The 17771-nt window shown below is 46.3% G+C and overlaps 2 protein-coding genes across 2 annotated transcripts in view; both read left to right on the top strand.

Annotated features, from left to right (window-relative positions):
* Positions 1-17771, top strand: part of LOC136334176 (uncharacterized) — a 399355-nt gene that overhangs the window by 317047 nt on the left and 64537 nt on the right. The window lies entirely within an intron of this gene.
* The window catches only part of REEP5 (receptor accessory protein 5), a 44296-nt gene continuing 34989 nt past the window's right edge, over positions 8465-17771 (top strand). The window contains exons 1-2 of the mRNA XM_066274062.1: positions 8465-8678; positions 9316-9409. Coding sequence (XP_066130159.1) covers positions 8561-8678; positions 9316-9409 — 212 coding nt within the window. The 5' untranslated portion in view covers positions 8465-8560. The remainder of the gene's footprint in view (positions 8679-9315; positions 9410-17771) is intronic.

Raw genomic sequence — 17771 nt, 5'->3', positions numbered from 1 at the left:
CTGTGCTATCTCCTGGTCAGGCAAGAGATCTGCTCTCATAATACAGTGTTATTAACCAGAGTCACTACACTGTACATTAAACCCCCATGACTTACTTATTTTACAACTGGAATTTTATACCCTTGCCCCCATTTTGCCCACCCCACCTCTGCAGCTCAGCACATCCTTTATAATGTACCCCCATGCTGTCAATGTGACAGATTACTGGTTCTACCACAATTGTGAAGGCAGGGGGCCCTGAGGAGCCTCCTCCAGATGGCTGTCTTGATTTGGATGCCTTCCCTATGGACATGCAAGACCATGAACTGCTGATCAGGAAGGACCCACAAACCTGGGGGGTAGGGTGGGGTGGGGTATCTTTTATAAGGTCTCTAATCCCATTCATGAAAGCTTTACTCTCATGACCTAATTATCTTTCCAAACCTCCACCTTCAAATAATATCACATTGTGGTTTAGATTTCAACATATGAATTTTGAGAGGACACATTCAGTCTATAGTATCTTCAACCAACATTATCTTCATTTGATAGGCTAAGGAAAGTGGGGTTTTTAGAGTTTGGGAACTTGCCTACGAGCACACAGCTAGCAAGAAATGGAGCCAGAGCATCTGTTCTTGGACCTGTGACTTAAGCCTGTGCTATGTCCTGGGTGGGTCTTCTTCTTCTTCTTTTTTTTGTATTTTTCCAAAATTAGAAGCAGGGAGGCAGTCAGACAGACTCTCGCATGTGCCTGACCGGGATCCACCAGGCATGCCCACTAGGGATCGATGTTCTGCCCATCTGGGGCATTGCTCCGCTGTGGCTAAAGCCATTCTAGCACCTGAGGTGGAGGCCATGGAGCCATCCTCAGCGCCTGGGCCAACTTTTGCTCCAATGGAGTCTTGGCTGTGAGAGGGAGAGAGACAGAGAGAAAAAAGAGGGGAAAAGGTGGAGAAGCAGATGGGCACTTCTGTGTACCCTGACTGGGAATCAAACCCAGGATTTCCACATGCCAGGCTGATGCTCTACCACTGAGCCAACTGGCCAGGGCTTCTTCTTCTTTGTTTTTTTATTAAGTGAGAAAGGGGAAGGCAGACAGACAGGCTCCTGCATGTACCCCAACCGTGATCTACCCAACAAGCCCCCTAATAGGCAATGCTCTGCCTATCTGGGGCTACTGCTCTATTGCTTGGCAACCAAGCTAGCTATCTTAGCATTTGAGCTGAGGCCATGGAGCCATCCTCGGTGCCTGGGGCCAACTTGCTCCAATCACTTGTGCCATGGCTGCCCATGAGAAGGGGAAGAGAGAGAGAGAAAGGGGGAGGGGTAGAGAAGCAGATGGTCACCTCTTTTGTGTGCCCTGACCAGGAATGAAACCCAGGACTTCCACATACTGGGCCGACAGTCTACCACTGAGCCAACCAGGTGGGCCTTCAATATGAGTCAAAGAACTAGACCAGCTGCTCGGTCTCAACATATTCATTCTCAGGGACCTTGAGGGTGGTTATGGATCTCCCACGTAAGGCTGTTATGGTGGGCAAAATAATGCCCCCCTCAGAATGTCCTTGCCCTAATATCTGGAATTTATGATTATATCCTCTCACATAGCAAAAGGGACTTTGCAGATATAATTAAGGTTTTATGTGATTAGATAATCATAATTACCTTGATGGCCCAATCTAGTCACATGAGACCTTAAAATGGAAGTGGAGGGCAGATAGGTCAGAGCAGTGCTGGTCAACCTAGTCCCTACTGCCCACTAGTGGGCGCTCCAGCTTTCATGGTGGGCGGTAGCGGAGCAACCAAAGTATAAATAAAAAGATAGATTTAACTATAGTAACTTGTTTTATAAAGATTTATTCTAGCCCTGGCCGGTTGGCTCAGCGGTAGAGCGTCGGCCTAGCGTGCGGAGGACCCGGGTTTGATTCCCGGCCAGGGCACACAGGAGAAGCACCCATTTGCTTCTCCACCCCTCCGCTGCGCTTTCCTCTCTGTCTCTCTCTTCCCCTCCCGCAGCCAAGGCTCCATTGGAGCAAAGATGGCCCGGGCGCTGGGGATGGCTCTGTGGCCTCTGCCCCAGGCACTAGAGTGGCTCTGGTCGCAACATGACGACGCCCAGGATGGGCAGAGCATCGCCCCCTGGTGGGCAGAGCGTCGCCCCTGGTGGGCGTGCCGGGTGGATCCCGGTCGGGCGCATGCGGGAGTCTGTCTGACTGTCTCTCCCCGTTTCCAGCTTCAGAAAAATGAAAAGAAAAAAAAAAAAAAGATTTATTCTGCCAAACTTAGCAAAAATTCAACATAAAGTACTTGGTAAGTAATTATTATTATATGCTTTAACTTGCTGTAACTCTGCTTTATAACTTTTATAAAGTAAAGTTACTTCCCTACTTTATAAATCATCATTACTGTGGAACCGGTGGGTGGTTAGAAAATTTTACTACTAACAGATACAAAAGTGGGCGGTAGGTATAAAAAGGTTGACTACCCCTGGGTCAGAGAGACAAGATAGAAGAAAAAGAAAGAGAAGTATGAGAAGGATTCAACCCACTGCTGCTGGCTTCGAAGAGGAGGAAGGAAACACTCTTAGTTTCACAACTACACGGATCTCAATTCTGCCAACAACCTAAAATGAGCAAAAAACGCACAAAAAACCAAACCCCCCCAAAACCTTAGTATCTTCACTAAAAATGAAGTGTTGCTAAAGTTAGCTTGATTTTAGCCCAGTGAGTCATCTGGCATAGAGATGTATGAACTATAAGATAAACTTGCATTATTTTAAGCCACCAAATTTGTGGTAATTTGTTGCAGCTGCAATAGGAAAATAATACAACTAGTCAGTTCCTTTATTCAAGTTAACTAAATTCCTCTGATGCCTAGTCACAAAGGGAAGTGCACAAAATCGTCTCCCTCTGGTCCTTGTCTTACGTGGAAAATAAGCAAAAATGCATGCCATCCTGCAGGCTCTGAGGCAAACTGGATTAACTGGTCTTGACCATAGAGAAACAACCTATGAGTGACGTATGTTCTATTTGTCTCCTGTGCTGGTAAAAAAAATGAGAGGGGGAAATGAACGATACATTTATGCCTGGTGAAAATCTCTAGATAAATGTGCCATAGCAATGACATGGTATTTTATTTCAGAATAAAAGTACTTTGCTATACAAAAGGATATCCCCTGGTTGTTTTATTTTGTATTGTGCACAGTAATTTTCTTTTTTTTTTTATTTCTTTTTTTTAAAATTATTTTTATTTATTCATTTTTTAGAGAAGAGAGGGGGGGGGAAGGAGCAGGAAGCATCAACTCCCATATATGCCTTGACCAGGCAAGCCCAGGGTTTTGAACTGGTGACCTCAGCATTCCAGGTCGATGCTTTATCCACTGCGCCACCACAGGTCAGGCCACAGTAATTTTCTTAAATTTAACTTCCTGTTGGATAAATAGAGACGTATAATAAAATGCTTAGTCCATATTTTCAGTAGAAAATATTACAGATAAGACAAATAAGGCAAAAAATGTAATTCAAATGTATTCAACAATGCCGGGTGATTGTCACATTTTTATTAATACTTTTTTTTAAAATCTATTGATTTTAGAAAGAGAAGAAGAGAAAGAGAGAGACAGAAACATCAATCTGATTCTGTATGTGCCCTGACCAGGGATGAAACCCGCAACTCCTACTCTAACCAATGGAGTTATCCAGCCAGGGCTTTAATATTTTTTATTTTTTTGTGTAATAATTTATTTCTTTATTTGTTCATTCATTCATTCATTCATTCAAACTTTGCAACAAACCTGGTACTTAGGCCAGACCACCAAAATGGGAGGGGTGGTTGGCGCTCACCATAGTTTTCTTTTAATTTTGAAATAAAATTTAATGGGGTGACATTAATCAATAAGAATACATAGGGTTTTCCTGACCTGTGGTGGCGCAGTGGATAAAGCATTGACTTGGAACACTGAGGTTGCTGGTTCAAAACCCTGGGCTTGCCTAGTTGAGGCTCATATGAGAAGCAACTACTATGAGTTGATGCTTTTTGCTCCTAACTGCCGACCCCCTCTCTTTCTTTAAAAATCAATTTAGCCTGACCAGGCGGTGGCTCAGTGGATAGAGCATCAGACTGGGATGCAGAGGACCCAGGTTCGAGACCCTGAGGTTGCCAGCTTGAGCGCGGGCTCATCTGCTTTGAGCAAAAGCCCACCAGCTTGAACCCTGGGTCCAGCAAGGGGCTACTCGGTCTGCTGAAGGCCCGCGGTCAAGGTACATATGAGAAAGCAATCAATGAACAACTAAGGTGTTGCAACACGCAATGAAAAACTAATGATCGATGCTTCTCATCTCTCTTCGTCCTGTCTGTCTGTCTCTGTCTATCCCTCTCTCTGACTCACTCTCACTCTCTATCTCTGTAAAAAAAAAAAAAAAAAAAATTTAAAAAATCATAAAAAAAAAAGAAAGAGTACACAGGTTTCAGGTGAACCTCTCTATAAGCATTTGAATGATTGATTGTGTTGTGTGCCCATTGCCCAAAGTCAAGTCATTTTTAGTCACTGTATATAGTCACTGTATATTTGCCCCTCTTTATTCCAGCCCCCTCCCCTGGGTAATCATTTCACATTTATCTATATCCATGAGTCGCAGTTTTATATCTCACCTATGTGGGATATAAATATTTTTTATTATTTATTTATTTTTTCAGAGACAGAGAGAGAGTCAGAGAGAGGGATAGATAGGGACAGACAGACAGGACAGACAGAGAGATGAGAAGCATCAATCATTAGTTTTTCGTTGCAACACCTTAGTTGTTCATTGATTGCTTTCTCATATGTGCCTTGACCACGGGCCTTCAGCAGACCAAGTAACCCCTTGCTCAAGCCAGCAACCTTGGGTCCAAGCTGGTGAGCTTTGCTCAAACCAGATGAGCCTGCGCTCAAGCTGGCGACCTTGGGGTCTCAAACCTGGGTCCTCAGCATCCCAGTCCGACGCTCTATCCACTGCGCACCGCCTGGTCAGGCATAAATACTCTTTCTTAAATTATATTCAGCCTCTGCATTTTCCTTCTGTTGCCTGGCTGGCCTCTCTCAGGTTTTGTTTACTTTGTCTTTTCCCTGTTAATTTCAAAGACATGTTGCCATCAGCCTCTTCCAGCAGAGGATGGGGTGAGTGTCAACTAGGTTATGTACCCAGGGGCTGAAGGTCTCCTGATAGAGAGGTTGGATGTGTCATGTCAGGCTCCAATAGGAGCCAGGGTCCCCTCCAAATGCAGGGGTGGGAGAAGGTAAGAAAGGGATCTTCTACCTAATATATGTGAGCGTTGGAACAAAAGTGTGTTAATGACTTTAAGTAGTTGAGAAATTAATCTGAAGAAACAGCTTTAGGAGAACAAAAGACCTGATCACAGGCCTCCGGAAGAGATTTCTGCTCTTCAGTAAAGGGCAGTATAGTAACAGCATTCATATCATCCCAAGTTGGTTTGACTTCCTTCTTAAAATAGTCAAAATCAATCTGCTTCAGGCCAGCCTTCCTCATCGCCTCCCAGACAGAGACCTGGTCCATCTGTACCCAGGTCTAGCAGTGTCTGGCACATAGACTATACTTCATAAATATGAGAGAGTGAATAGTCAGACACCTAGGGCAAGAGTTCTTATTTTCTGCCTGTCTTTCATCATCTATGAAGAGTCCTTGTAGTGATGGCTGGGTGATGAAAGGGTCCCACATTCTTTAACCTGATTGCAAGTTCCTAAAGGCAAGAATTGTGTAATATTCCTCTATCTCAATTTTAGCATCGAGCTGTGGTTTTTTTCTTTCTTTCTTCAGATTAAGATAATTTCTCAATTTAGAATACTGGGTAGTACAATACATGTTAGATATTCATTCATTCAACAAATAGTCATTGAACTCCTAGGTGTTTGAAATACAGAAGTAAGCAAAGTAGGCAATGTTGGTCAATAAGTTTGTAAATATGATATATATGTTTGCTCACTTATAGTTTGCACTGGGTGTGGGGGACAGGCTATAAGCAGGCAGGGTCATTATAGCCTAAGGCTTAGTTTTAAGACTAAGCTTTTCCCCACCCCCTTGACTATTGCATGATGTGGGGTGGTGCAGTCTCATGAGGAATCCCATTATGCCTCAGATAAGTGACTTTGTATCAGAGACTTCCTTGTTTGTATATTAGATTAATGGTTTTGATTTATACACTATAAAATGGGGCAGAGGAGCCCATGCAGGAGGAGAGCAGAGAAAGGCTACGTGGAGTAGAATAGAAGCAGCCAAGATGGCAGAGTGCTGAAGGAGAAGCCAGTTTGTGCAGAGTTTGTGCAGAGAGAAGGAGATGGGGAACAGAGGTGAATAAGGCTGATGAGGTAGAAACCTTTGATTCTAGGAAACCTGGATAAGTCAGTGGCTTTGTGAGCACTGAATGGAAAGGGAAGTGTTTTCCCACTGTGTGTATTTCTTGCCTGCCCAGTGCAAGCTAGGATTAAAGCTAAAGGCCCACCAGTTCTTGGCTCCGTTGTTTCATTACCATCTGCGCAAATCTAATATGAACCTGCATTGGCCAGGCAGCTGTGATGGTGGCCACGGCTACTGGCTTTACAGGCAACAATTCCTATCTTCACTGACCTCATAATCTAGTGGGGAAACAAAAACAATGTAAAAAGTAGAACATACAGAATGTCAGACAGTAATAAGTGCTATGGAGAAAAATAACGCATGACAAAGGCTAGAGAGTGTTGAGGTTTGTAATTTGGGATCAGAGGGGCCTCACAGAGGTGTCACTTGAGCAGAGACATGAAAAACGGGAGGAGGCAGTTAAGTGGTTATCTGGAGCATTTCAGACATGAAGTTTTCCCACCTCAGTGCTATGACCTTTGGAGCTGGATAATTCCCTGTTGTGGAGGGCTGTCCTGTGCATTGTGGAACGTTTAGCAGCATCCCTGGCTACTATCCACTAGATGCTAATAATAGTGGGCACCATCTACCACCTCAATTGTGACCATCAGTCTGACATGTAAAGATGTCTCCAGGCATTGCCCACGTTCTGTGGGTTTGAGTGACTCCTGGTTGAGAAGCACTGAGCTAGAAATAAAGTGAAAGGAGACCAAGGTGGGGATAGGGTGGGGGTGGGGGCTCAGTGGTTTGAGGCACAGCAGAGAGACAGGCAGTAGGAGAGGAAATGAATCACATCACCTATGACCTTGAGGCCACTCTTTTGGCAGTTGGGAAGCCACCAGAGGCTTAAGAGCAAAAAGATAACACAACTTAACCTACATTTAAACAATCCAATTGGCTGCTCCATTGAGAAAAGACTGTAGATGGAACGAGAACTGGACAGCTCAGTAGGGAGGCTGCCACAATAATCCCATTAACTTTTTATTCGGTTTAATTTGTTCACTGACTTAGCTGGATGGTAGTGGGAGTGCTAAGAAGCTCTGGAGAAGAAAAGAGGAAGGAGAATTAGCATAAAAGAAAAAAGCAACAAGTGGACACGATGTTTTGCAGAAGTGGAAGGCAGTGCGGTGATTGCGTGGATTTGAAAGAGCACAGGGGCTGTGTAGGGGAGGGAGAGAATGTTGGGGGCCAGTTTGTGTGCAGGGCCAGTGAATGCTAAGCTAAGGAATCAGAGTTCTAGTCTGTAATTAATAGGGAGCGTTGGAAGCTTCAGAAACGAGGAAAACTTTGCAGTAGTGTGCAGATCCTAGGATCCAGAAGGAATACTTTAAAAAGGAATCTCCTGAAATCATATGGTGAAAGATAACAAGAGCCTGGGTTTAGGCGAAGAGCTTGAGCAAGACATTCTTCAGGAGGCAAAATAAGGTCCTGCCCTAAGGATTGCAATTACCTTCTTCATGGTGCTTTTGCTTGTAGGCAAGTGCAGACTGTTGTCTCCACTGAAGGATTTGGAAATGTTTTCAAGGTATCAGACATCAAACAAATGCAGGTCCACCAGGAAAAGGTTTAAGTCCTTTCTTGGGAAAGGTGTCCCCAGAAGAAAGTGTGTTAGGTTTCTTCAAGGGGCTTTTCAAAACTACTATTATCCTTAGGTGATAAAACTGGCAATGAAGGAAAAAGCAGGTCTGCTATCAGAGTTCTTTTAGGATGGTCAGACATTTCAATCTTTAGATTTAAAATGTCTCAGCAGGTTTAGCCCGGCAGTGTAGGTACATCATCAAATCAGTCCCACTACACAGCAGGTGCGGGCTTCAGGTCACTTGCCTCCTCCTTTCCACCTGCTTTTTGCGCTAGCTGTTTTGCGAAAGGAGCTTAGAAGAGGCATCTGCCCTCTTGTACCCTCAAAGGACTAAGGCTGTTAACCGACACAGGGCAGCGTAGCCCTGCCGGGAGCCGCTGCAGCTCGGGCCACCTCGCAGCGCCCAGGGTGTGGCGCCGGCTGTGGAGCACGGCCAGAGGGAGGGGCCCGGTGGCGCAGCCCGGCGGGAGGGGGAGGAGGGGCCGGCGCTAGAGGGACGCGCAGCCGCGGCCGGCCCGCCCACTGCCGCCCCTCCCGCGCCACCCGTCACCCCCTTCTGCAGCTACCGCACTAGCAGCAGCCCCAGGCGGCGGCGCGACGATTCTCGCTCGCCATGTCTGCGGCCATGAGACAGAGGTTCGACCAGTTCCTGCACGAGAAGAACTACATGACCGACCTCTTGGGCAAGCTCGAGGCCAAGACAGGCGTGAACCGGAGCTACATTGCGCTCGGTGGGTACGGGGCCGCGGCCCGCCAATCAAACTACCGGGGAGAGGGTTCGGGGAAGTCGATGTCAGTGACCGATAGAAGCTATCGGCATACGTGGGGGCTGCACTGGCTGCCTAATAGGCCAGGGGCCGGAGATCCTTTCTCCCGGGATGGCCCTGGCCTGGGGGTGGGGGCTCTGGCTTGTGGCTGCGGCCAGGTGGCCGAGTGCCTGGGAAGCGGGGAGCAGGGAAGGGCCGGCGCTGACGTGTCTGTCCCCTGGCAGTTCTCAGGGTTGGCGCAGAATGGTAACCATTCCTATCCAGACCCTCCATGGAGCTCCACACCCAGAAGGGGAGGGGACTGCGGGGGCGGGCGCGAGAATCCAGGCCTCCCCAGACCCCCTGTGGAGTGGGGCTGTTGGGCTGGTGTGCAGCACGGTGGGAGCCCCTGCAGGATGGAGGGCGGGAAGAAGGGCACAATAGTGGGGCTGCCCGCTATTTCAGACCCCAGGCAAAGCCCAGCCAAGGCGCAGGCCCACCTCTGCGTGGTTTGTTTTTCTCCAACGCCTTATACGACTAAGCCTTGCGGAGTGGGTGGGAAGGCTCTGCGGCTTGAGTGTCTCCCGTGCGACTGGACCCACTTCTCTCCTCGTTTCTCCAGGTGCCATCGGGCTGGTGGCCTTGTACTTGATGTTTGGTTATGGAGCCTCTCTCCTGTGCAACCTGATAGGATTTGGCTACCCAGCCTACATCTCGTAAGTGGTTCCCCCTGCAGCCATGCTCCTTCCCCTTCACTCCCCTCGCCCCATCCAGGGCTGCCCTAGTTACTCTATCCCCAGGCTCTCTCAGAGGACCATCAAAGCACCACGGGGTAGTAACTGACCGTTTAAGGTTACACATTTTAGAGCCTTAACTTAACTTGATGCTTGTTGATGACTAGTCGAAATGTGTATTTCATCAGATTACACTGGTGGAGTTTGTACCTTCTAATGGATGCACAAATTGGAAATCCTGTCGGTACTGGTGGGGAGCTCTGGGGAGTTCTCAACCTGTACTGATTCCTTTCCCCTAATAATTATTTTAATGTGTTTTCCACCTTATGTTCATGTACACAGATAGTAAAACCCCATCAATCAATCAGGACTTACATAATTCTGAATGTTGATTCAGATACAGGAGAATTTTATCTTGATTTTAAAAAGGCTTACCAGAAGAACCACATGATTTCACACGTATGTGTAATATAAAACAGAAAGCAACAACGAACGAACAAACTCATAGATGTGGACAGCAGTATGGTGGTTACCAGAGGGGAGGGAGTTGGGGGAGGATGAAGAGGGTAAAGGGGGTCAAATATATGGTGAGGGAAAAATACTAGACTTTGGGTGGTAAGCACACAATGCAGTATACAGATGATAGAGTATAGAATTGTTCACCTGAAACTTGTATAATGTTATTAAACAATGTTACCACGATATGTTTAATTTTTAAAGAAATTAACAGTAGCCTGACCAGGTGGTGGCACAGTGGGTAGAGTGTGAGACTAGGATGCGGAGGACCCAGGTTCGAGACCCTGAGGTCACTGGCTCAAGCCCTGGCTCATCCTGCTTGAGCACAACAGGTTCACCAGCTTGAGCACAGGGTCGCTGACTTGAGCAAGGGGTTACTCACTCTGCCGTGCCCCCCTTCCCCCATCAAGGCACATATGAGAGTCAAGGAACAACTAAGGAGCCTCAACAAAGAATTGATGATTCTCATCTTTCTTCCTTCCTGTCTGCCTGTCCCTATCTGCCCCTCTCTCTGACTCTGTCTCTGTAAAAAAATAAAAAATAATAGCCTGACCTGTGGTGGCTCAATGGGTAAAGCGTAGAACTGGAATGCTGAGGTCCCCTGTTCCAAACCCTGGGCTTGTCTGGTCAAGACACATACAGGAAGCAACTACTATGAGTTGATGCTTCCTGCTTCTCTCCCCTTTCTCTCTCTCTTTATCCCTCTCTCTAAAAATCAATAAATCTAAAAAAAATTTTTTTAAATAGTAAAAAAAATAAGGCTTGCTACTTATTACTGTTATTCTTTTGGTATTTTTCCAAAGTCAGAAGTAGGGAGGCAGTCAAGACAGACTCCCTCATGCGCCCAACCGGAATCCACCCGGCATGCCCTCCAGGGCGCGATGCTCTGCTCATCTGGGGGATTGCTCCCTTTTTGGCAGGAGCCATTCTAGCACCTGAGGCGGAGGCCATGGAGCCATCCTCAGCACCCAGGCCAACTTTGCTCCAGTGGAGCCATGGCTGTGAGAGGGGAAGAGAGAGATAGAGAGAAAGGAGAGGAGGAAGGGTGGAGAAGTAGATGGGTGCTTCTACTGTGTTCCCTGGCTGGAAATCAAACCCAGGATTTCCACACGCCAGGCCAACTTTCTACCACTGAGCCAACCGGCCAGGGCCAAGGCTTGCCACTTATTGAAGGTAAATTAGAAACCCTAATAAAAACCCAAAAACTGTATGAAATGCATCCCTTATATAGCTCCTTAGTTATATAAATGATTTATGTAATTAAACTAAATTACAAATGAACCTTATCTGGTTAAGAGCTGAATTTATGATGTGTTGAGGTTTTTACTTTACAGTGTGTTTATTTTGAAATATTCTACAATTTCATTTTTCCATGCACCGAACCAGGAATTATTCCTCACACAAATGAATTTTGTTTTACTCTACAGCTCTTTTCAAGAAAGCTGGTGTGGATTTTACTTTCTTTCACTGAATTAGTTTTTGCAACTTTCCTCAACCATAGGAACAAAAATAAATGAAGAAGAATGTTCAGCTACAAGGCTAAAGCACAGATTACATACATGTTCACATCTTGAGTCTGTCTTTGGAAAGGAGGAAACATGTTTTAGAAGTTTTGTTTGGCGGTGCTAGCAGGAGAGCGCAGCTATTCAGATTCCCTTGACTGAAGAACGGTCCTCTCCTCTGTCGGGGAAGGTCATCCTCTTTGATCAAGCACACAGCTTCGGGAGGGACAGGAGGGACGCACATGGAGCAGTGAGGAAGGAAGGAGACACCGCCTAGCCAGCCAGATCAGCCGAAATTGATTAATGGGGTGACAGATGTCGCAGCCAAATTTCCATGTCTTAGAATTGTTTTAAGTTGAACAATTAAATTGAAATTACATAACTAATAGTTACTATGTTAGTCTGGTACATTCTAGAAAGTCTAGCGACATATAGAACACTTTGCATATGAATTTGGGAGCTTCAGTGTTCAGGTTGAGACGAGCTTTGACCCTTTCTAGCACTACCTGCGACAGCACCATCTAGGTTTTATGTGAATACCAAAGAATACTGAAGACATCAGAAAAACTAGTGTGGCTTTCAGATCAATGAAGGAGGTACAAGAATAGCAGTTTTGCACTAAAGGTAATCTACTAGTAATCTACTGGTCTATGTAGACAACCTTGATTCAAAATGGCTTGCAGGTAGCTTTCTAGGATAACAGATTAAATCATCCAGTAGTACACTCCTTTACTCTCCTTTGGTTTGTGTAGTCTACTTGCAGGAGCTCTTTTAAAAAGAAAGCTTTTGAAGCATTTTCCAGGTTCGTGCTCTACATGTTATGACATTTAGAACAAATCTGGTGTGGCAGTTTAGTACTGCCTCACTGCTTGAATTATATTGAACTAGTAAGGCATATGAATTTTTAAAAATACTGAATAGCATAGAAAACCATCCCCCCCAAATTAGTGTTATTTGGTACATAATCTGTTGGTCTGATGAGGTCATTGCTGTGGGCATAAGGAAGGTAAAAGTCTGTAGGTGGGACAGCTAGACCCATGTATATGTGGAAGCGGATGTGACTAAAGATGTGGACATAACGTGAAGATGCTTTTCTTTGACCTGGAGTGGATTAATTCTAGCATAGGCCGTTTTTAGTTTACTTTTATTTTATTTTATTTATTTATTTCAAGGGCCATTTTTTATTTTATTCATTTATGTTTGTTTATTTATGTTTGAGAGGCAGAAAGAGAGAATAAGGAACATTGAGCTGTTTCTGTATGTGCCCTGACTGGGGAGTCGAACTGCCGACCTCCACACTCTGGGTTATGTTCCAACCAACCGAGCTATCCGGCCAGGGCTTAATTTCTATTGATTTTTGCAGAGAGACAGAGAGGGGAGGGGGAAGGGAAGTATTTGTGTTCCACTCAGTTGTGCATTTTTTGGTCGCTTCCCTGTGTGTGCCCTGACTAGGGGTTGAACTTCAACCTTGTATTTGGGGGGCAATGCTCTGAAATGACTGAGCTAACCAGCCAGGGCCTCAAGGGCTGTTTTTTAAAGTCAGATTTTAAAGTAGTTTCAAGCCTGCCAATTTCAGCTTTATTATTTTTTTTCCTTAAGATTTTATTCATTTTAGAGAGGGGAGAGAAAGAGAGAGAGAAGGGGGGAGGAGCAGGAAGCATCAATTACCATAAGTGCCTTGACCAGGCAAGCCCAGGGTTTTTGAACCAGTGAACTCAGCGTTCCAGGTCGACACTTTATCCATGTGCCACCACAGGCAGCTTTATCTCTCTTTTTTTTTTTTTTTTTTCATTTTTATGAAGCTGGAAACAGGGAGAGACAGTCAGACAGACTCCCGCATGCGCCCGACCGGGATCCTCCCGGCACGCCCACCAGGGGCGATGCTCTGCCCACCAGGGGGCGATGCTCTGCCCATCCTGGGCGTCGCCATGTTGTGACCAGAGCCACTCTAGCGCCTGGGGCAGAGGCCACAGAGCCATCCCCAGCGCCCGGGCCATCTTTGCTCCAATGGAGCCTTGGCTGCGGGAGGGGAAGAGAGAGACAGAGAGGGAAAGCGCGGCGGAGGGGTAGAGAAGCAAATGGGCGCTTCTCCTGTGTGCCCTGGCCGGGAATCGAACCCGGGTCCTCCGCACGCTAGGCCGACGCTCTACCGCTGAGCCAACCGGCCAGGGCAGCTTTATCTCTTTTTGTAGTCATTCTTTCAATTCATTATTTACATAACCAAATGAATATTATTTGCTCTTTTTACTTATAAGAAGGTAAATGTTTCTGTTGCTAAGATTTCTGTAAAATGGTAGAGGCAGCCATATGTCTGAGTAGTTCAAGTGGGTTTTATGTATTTTAGAATTAGTTGGCCCTGGTGGTAGGCTCAGTGGTAGAGCATCACTTGGCATGTGGATAATCCTGGGTTCGATTCCCAGTCAGGGCACACAGGAGAAGCACCCATCTGCTTCTCTACCCTTCTCTCTCCCCCTCTTTTCTCTCTCTCTCTCTCTCTTCCCCTCCCGTAGCCATGGCTAAGTTGGAGTGAGTTGGCTGCGGGAGCTGAGGATGGCTCCATGGCCTTTGCCTCAGGTGCTAAGAAGAGCAGGGTTGCTGAGCAATGGAGCAAAGCCCCAGAAGGGCAGAGCATCACCCCCTAGTGGGCTTGCCAGGTGGATCTGGTTGGGGCACATGCCCGAGTCTGTCTCTCTGCCTCCCCTCCTCTCACTGAATAAAAAAAAAAAAATTAGCCCTGGTCGGTTGGCTCAGCGGTAGAGCGTCGGCCTGGCGTGCGGGGGACTGGGGTTCGATTCCCGGCCAGGGCACATAGGAGAAGTGCCCATTTGCTTTTCCAACCCCCCCTTCCTCTCTGTCTCTCTCTTCCCCTCCCGCAGCCAAGGCTCCATTGGAGCAAAGATGGCCCGGGCGCTGGGGATGGCTCCTTGGCCTCTGCCTCAGGTGCTAGAGTGGCTCTGGTCGTGGCAGAGCAACGCCCCGGAGGGGCAGAGCATCGCCCCCTGGTGGGCAGAGCTTCGCCCCTGGTGGGCGTGCCGGGTGGATCCCGGTCCGGTGCATGCGGGAGTCTGACTGTCTCTCCCCATTTCCAGCTTCAGAAAAATACAAAAAAAATAAATAAATAAATAAATAAATAAATAAATAAATAAATAAGTCTATTCACCAAGTATTTACAATTTATTTTCTACTTGAATATTCTGAGACAAAATGACAATTGTAATACATCTAAATAGCAGTTGGAAAAGTACTAAACTAATAAAGGGAATTTAATGATTTAAGCAAAAATTTAGGAAATAATGAGTATTTCTGGATTAGTATTTATTCATAGGATGCTTTCTTTTGGAAGACCCAACTCTTTTACCTTCAAAATAAATATACGATTCTTTTTTTTTTCTTTTAATGTTCATTATATTGGTTTTAGAGAGAGAGGTAGGGAGCGAGGGAGACAGAGACAGAAACATCAATCTGCTTCTGTATGTGTCCTGACCGGGGATCAAACCTGCAACCTTGGCGCTTTGGCACGACGCTCTCATGGAGCTGTCTGGCCAGGGCTAAATATACAATTCGATGACTAGGTTGGTCTCTGCTGTTTGGACTTTTCCCTAAAACAGTGGTTCTCAGCCTTGAGTGCGCTTTGGAATTGTCTAAGGAGCCTTAAAAAATACTGATGCCTGGGTTCACCCTCAGAGAGTCTGATATAATTGGTCTGAGGTGTGGCCTCAGTCTTTTACAATTTTTAAAGGTTTCTAATGTGCAGTCAGTGTTGAGAACCCTGGTGAAGAGTGGTAACAGTAACCTGTTCTTATTACATTTGAAGATAAAGGAAAGGCTGGGAAATGGCCTGCTGACCCTGGGAATAGCCCAGAAGTCTGCCTGGCCGCCGCTTTGTGAGGGAGGCTCAAGGAAACGTGGGACTGTGTGCAAGTATAAGACATACAGCCCCCCAGTTAGTAAACATCAGGCGACGTGTGTTACCTTCGTCTGATCAAGTCTGTTCATTGCTTAACCAATGTGACTGTATAATTGTCAGAAAGAAAGCCCTTGAAAGTGGTGGTATTAATAGCACCTAAATCAGTGTTAATTCAAGTGTGCTCTATGATTACCTTCACTTTAAATATTCTCCTTGCCTCTTGTATTTTTCCCTGTGCTCTCTAGCCTGATTTGTTTAAAAATAGTACAGGTTTGCCTGACCAGGTGGTGGCGCAGTGGATAAAGCACTGGACTGGGATGCAGAGGACCCAGGTTCTAAACCCCAAGGTTGCTGGCCTGAGCGCAGGATTATAGACGTGACCCTGTGATTGCTGGCTTGAGCCCAAAGGTCACTGGCTTGAAGCCCAAGGTCACTGGCTTGAAGCCCAAGGTCACTGGCCTGAGCAAGGGGTCACTTCCTCTGCTGTAGCACTCCCCCCCCCAATCAAGGCACATATGAGAAAGCAAACGAACAAGTAAGGTGCCGCATCGAAGAATTGTTTCTTCTCATCTCTCTCCCTTCCTGTCTATCTGTCCCTATCTGTCCCTCTCTCTCCCACAAAAAAATAAATAAAATAAAATACTAATGTTAATTTAAAAGTAAAGTAGTGACATAGCACGGTAAGCCGCCCCCCCCCCCCCAATCAACAGGGAGCTGTGGTGGGAATAATGGGAAGGACTCTAGGATTTGCCTGAGATCCTATTTGAGATGGCCTGAGGAAGGGGGAGGGGCTGGCCGAGAGCACAGGCAGAGGCAGGCCCCAGGGCGGCATGGGGGCGGGGGTGCAGGTAGTGGGCGCTTAGGAAGTTCTGTGAGGAAGGAGTGGTGAGGGAGGACCAGAGCAGTGGAGGTGCCACCAGCACAGCCTGTGGCTGGTACACAGAGTGTTTTATCCCAGGTGGAAGTTTGTGTGTTTTCTGGTTGCCTTGGATGGGTTTTAAATAAATAGGGCGTGAGATGATATGAGGTACAGATCTTTCTGACTGCTGTGACCTCTAGAAGGAATTGATCCTGTCAAGCTATGATCTCTCCCTTCTTTTCTCACCTTTCAGCTTTTCCTTTTGTTTCTTCTCTTCGGGTCATCATAGAGAGGGCCCCACAGATTGTGCGTTATGGGCAGCATTGGGCTCGGGGCTGTAGGGTGCAGAAGTAAAACTTGGAAAAGCTCATTTGACTTCCTTGCTTTTCTTATGACTCACTGCCCTGGGAAACCTGTGGGCAGGGCTCAGGTGCACCTGGTTCCAGGTCAGGTCTCGGCATGTCGGAGTACTCAGGTGAAGGCCTGGCCGGTGCTCACGTGGGCAACCAGTGCTTGTCACGGCCGCGCCTCCTCACTGTTTCCTCCATTTTCTACAGAATTTCCCTGGGAGCTCTTTGAGAACAGAGCCTTTAATCTGCACTTCGACGTTTCCAGACTTTTTGGCCACCAGACATTTTATGTATAGGCAGTATGAAATCTAATTCCAGCCTTCTTGTTATCAAGAGCTGTTGACAGAACTCCTTCAATCTCCTTATTTTCCTCTATTCCTGATAAGAGAAGGCAGACTACTGGATAAAAATAGGAATCTCCATTATTAATATAGACCTGCCCCCTCCTTTTGCTAAAATATAATCCACACACCTTTTTAAAGTGTACAATTCAATGGTTAGTATATTCATAGAGTTTTGAAAGCATCACTAATTAAAAAACATGTTCATCACCTCAAAGGAAACCCTACACCCGTTAGCAATCACTCCCCTTTTCTACAACACATCCATCCCCAGAAACAACCGTTTTATTTACTGTCTCTATGGATTTGCCTATTCTGGACACTGCATATAAATGCAATCGTATCATATGTGACCTTGTTTCTGGGCAGCCCCGCTTTTTAGGCTTTGTGCACATAAGAATCTCTCTGAGAGGTCTCTCAGGAGCGGTGCTGGGCTCCCCCTTTGTATGCAAAGTCGGTTGCCTGAGCTCTGAGATCACCTCCTCCCAGGGGTCCTCAAGTGTGGGTCCTGGTCTCCTCCCTGCTTTTTTGTTCAAATGGAATTATGAGAGAAAGCCTCACGGTTTTATTTTCTATTTTTCATTTTGCTCTGCAGAGAAGGGAAAGGAGGGCAGGGTTCCTTTGCCCTACTCAACTTTTCCTCTTTTTATTTTATATTTTCTTAAGGATCAGGCTTCCACCTCCCTGGGTCTGTCACAGTTGGGTCTTAGAGGTCAAACATGCAGTCTATTTCTTTAGTTTTCAAATGATCTGGGGACAGAGAGGTGGAGTATGTTTCCCAAGGTCAGGCGGGTGCCACATTTGGTCTGGGGCTGTCAGTGACCACACAGGAATGTGAAAGCACATTTAGAAATAGTTCAGAACCAAGG

Source organism: Saccopteryx bilineata, chromosome 4 (genome assembly GCF_036850765.1).
Source record: "Saccopteryx bilineata isolate mSacBil1 chromosome 4, mSacBil1_pri_phased_curated, whole genome shotgun sequence".
NCBI classification, from domain to species: Eukaryota; Metazoa; Chordata; class Mammalia; order Chiroptera; family Emballonuridae; genus Saccopteryx; species Saccopteryx bilineata.
The sequence above is the reverse complement of the archived record's forward strand: the minus strand, read 5'-3'. Positions and strand labels throughout refer to the sequence as shown.